The sequence below is a fragment of the Octopus bimaculoides genome, chromosome 17 (genome assembly GCF_001194135.2).
Source record: "Octopus bimaculoides isolate UCB-OBI-ISO-001 chromosome 17, ASM119413v2, whole genome shotgun sequence".
Taxonomy (NCBI): Eukaryota; Metazoa; Mollusca; class Cephalopoda; order Octopoda; family Octopodidae; genus Octopus; species Octopus bimaculoides.
The window spans coordinates 44,495,481-44,498,515 of NC_068997.1; the positions used below are offsets into that span (position 1 = coordinate 44,495,481).

General features: G+C 36.5%; 1 protein-coding gene across 1 annotated transcript in view; it reads right to left on the bottom strand.

The window, feature by feature from the left end:
• Nucleotides 1–3,035, bottom strand: part of LOC106874092 (aspartate aminotransferase) — a 21,345-nt gene that overhangs the window by 12,523 nt on the left and 5,787 nt on the right. Inside the window, exons 4-5 of the mRNA XM_052973904.1 lie at nucleotides 2,822–2,861; nucleotides 378–468 (exon numbers count right to left, since the gene is read on the bottom strand). Coding sequence (XP_052829864.1) covers nucleotides 378–468; nucleotides 2,822–2,861 — 131 coding nt within the window. The remainder of the gene's footprint in view (nucleotides 1–377; nucleotides 469–2,821; nucleotides 2,862–3,035) is intronic.

Below are 3,035 nucleotides of genomic sequence, written 5' to 3' on the forward strand. Positions count from 1 at the left end.
GATAAGGTGGTGCCCCAACATGACTGCAGTCAGATGACTGAAACAAGTAAAAGATAAAAGATAGAATATATATACATGATTAAAAGGGTGGTTTATTAGCAATTAGCCCCTAAAGGCAAACTTATTAGGTCACAAAAGGTGACGGAATGTGCCGGTCAGCACCGATTATGGGACTGAACGCCAAGCCATGTAGTTGAGAAACAAATTTCTTAACTTTATAACCATTTTTTTTTTCATTAATTTTTGCTGAAAAACAAATGGAAATGGTATGTTCAATTGCATGGTGGATTAATGAGAACACGTTAAAGGGAACGAGATAATACAAGAGTTAGGTAACACACTAGAGCTGATGATAAAAACCAACAAACGATGATTACCTTTGACATGCAGACATGTTTGTGATTAAAACACAACCTGCCATAAATTTCATCACTCAAAACAAGGATATTGTGTTTCCGAAATACTTTCCTGGAATAAGAGAAAACAGTGTTGTGTTGTTGCCATTATTAGTGATTTAAGCATTAAGATTAAAATAAAATACTATTATTACTGTTACTAATTAAAACAAATTGTGAAAATAGCAATCATATGTTTATGGTTAGAAATTATTATTAGGTTAGAAATCATTATTAAGAAAATATTAATAATAAAAAAACATAGTTGTTCTGGAGCCTTCTTTGATCATGGTTGCCTGTGAGTTTTTTCAAACCACAAGTGAGGGGTTTTTTGTGTGTGTAAGACCAGCAGCAGTATGGTACATTTTGGCATAGCCGTTTTGGCGCCGCCTATTTGGATTCCTGATTCGACGATGACTTATTTGTCATCAGACGTTTTAATGTTTCTCTCTCTCTCTCTCTCTCTCTCTCTCTCTCTCTCTCTCTCTATCTATCTATCTATCTCTCTCTCCACTTCCCCTCTCTGCTTATGTGTGTGAGCATTTTTCTCCATTTATGTCAATCACCTTCAATGAATAAGCAGTAATGTCTCCCCCCCCCTTTCTCTTATCATTCTTAACGTACGCAATTCGGCAAGCTGGCACAATCGTTAACACGCTGGACAAAAATCCTTAGAGACATTTCTTCTGGCTTTTTATAGATCGAGTTCTAATTCCGCCGTGGTCGACTTTACCTTTAATTCTCTCAGGGTTAATGTAATCATCTAGCTCCCACTCAAACCCCACAGATTTTCGGCCTCGTGTCTATAGTAGAAAGGATTATAATCAACATATTAACTGATCGATGATCTAAGTTGAAATAACGACTGATTGATAGTCAAGACTCACATACTAGCAAATAGACAAGTAACGTGTCATACTAAACATGCTCGACAACTAATTCTGACCGCAAGAACGTCACACATTACTGTCAATACGTTTTACTCATCAACGCTCAACACTCACGAATACACTACAATTACAAACCTGCTGCTACACTGTATCCCCCAGCAACTTTTCTAGCGCAATTCTTGATATCCTGAACCAGGATACAGTAAGCCAACACGCTGAAACCCATTTGACCCTTTGCTTTTCGTTATATACCTACTTTGTCTCATTGCCGATCGCATTTCCTAATCTTTCCTTCCCAAATCCACAATACTCCAGACTCCCTTATTTTTCCCATACTTTTCATACGGACATGCAGAGGTTGGAGCTGAACGGCATTCACACTGGCCTTTCCAATTTAAGGAGCCTTACTAGGGCTACAAGCATTATGTGCCTCTCTCAGTTGAACTAACTATTTAGAAACATTTATTAATTTGAGGGACTAATTAATTTCACGAAGAATATATTGGGTTGTCCGGAAAGTTCGTGCCGATTTATAGTAGCTTACCTCTCGACTTATTTGCCATGAAACCACCTCAATTCTGGGAAGAGAATATTTTAAAGTTAAAGGAAAGATGGAGACGCATTGTGCAAGAAAATGGTTCATATTTGGTTGATTAAAAATGTAATGGCAAGTATTTATTGACCTTTTTCTTTCCTTTAAAAAGAACTTTCCGGACAACCAAATACTTCTTGACAGTAAGCCCACTGTTCCAATCCACATTTATTTTGCTTTTCCATAGTTCGAACCTTCAATCTATTAGTTTAATTAGATCATGGCTTCAGTCTTTTCCAGCCTTTCTTGACGTTGATTACTGCCCATCACAACCTAATTAAACTATGACTGCTGTCTATTGCGGTTTATTTAAACCCAAACTGTTCTCTCTTCCAACTTACGTAGATTTTGACAGTCGACTGTGCCATAAACCTTTTTAGGACAGTTACAATAAAGAATGCATCAATATCAACATGAAAAAATATGAGATTGCGAAGTCTATTTCTATTTTTTTTTTTGTCGTAGTTTAACCCTTAAGAAAGCCTCGATCGAGCAAACCTATGAATCACAGGCGATCCAGCCGTGACTATTTAGATACTGTGTATCCAGTGTGTCCCACTTTTTGTAAGAAAGCCACGATTTAATTTGAGGGAGATTTGGCTGCTATTCCGGGTCGATCAAGCAACCAATTAAGGTTCTCACATTGGATAAGATTAAATTCATATACTGCATTGATTACCCGAGCAAGTACTGAAAACAAAAAGGATGTGTTTCCGAAAAAGGAGTGATAAAGTTAAACTTTTGAATTCGTCTGCAGTCATGTTTTCACTTTAATGATGGAAAATAAGTTGACCTCGGCAGAATTTGAACTCAGAACGTAAAGAGAGACGAAATACCACTAAGCATTTCGCCCAGGCGTGCTAACGTTTCTGCCAGCTCGCCGCTTTAAATAATCGAGAAAAATGAAAAAGCAATGCAAATGACTTTAAAAAGTTTTTACTTACGTGAGTTCAACCAGTTGCTCTTCAGTGTAATGTGTTCCAGCTGGAATAATAATAATAATAATGATAATAATAATAATAATAATAATAATAATAATAATAATAATAATAATAATAATAATAATAATAATATTATCTCTGGCTGCCCAGTCCTGGCTAAGAAGGAATATATTCACAGACACGACAGAGCTGGGACCTATATACACTGGAAGCTATG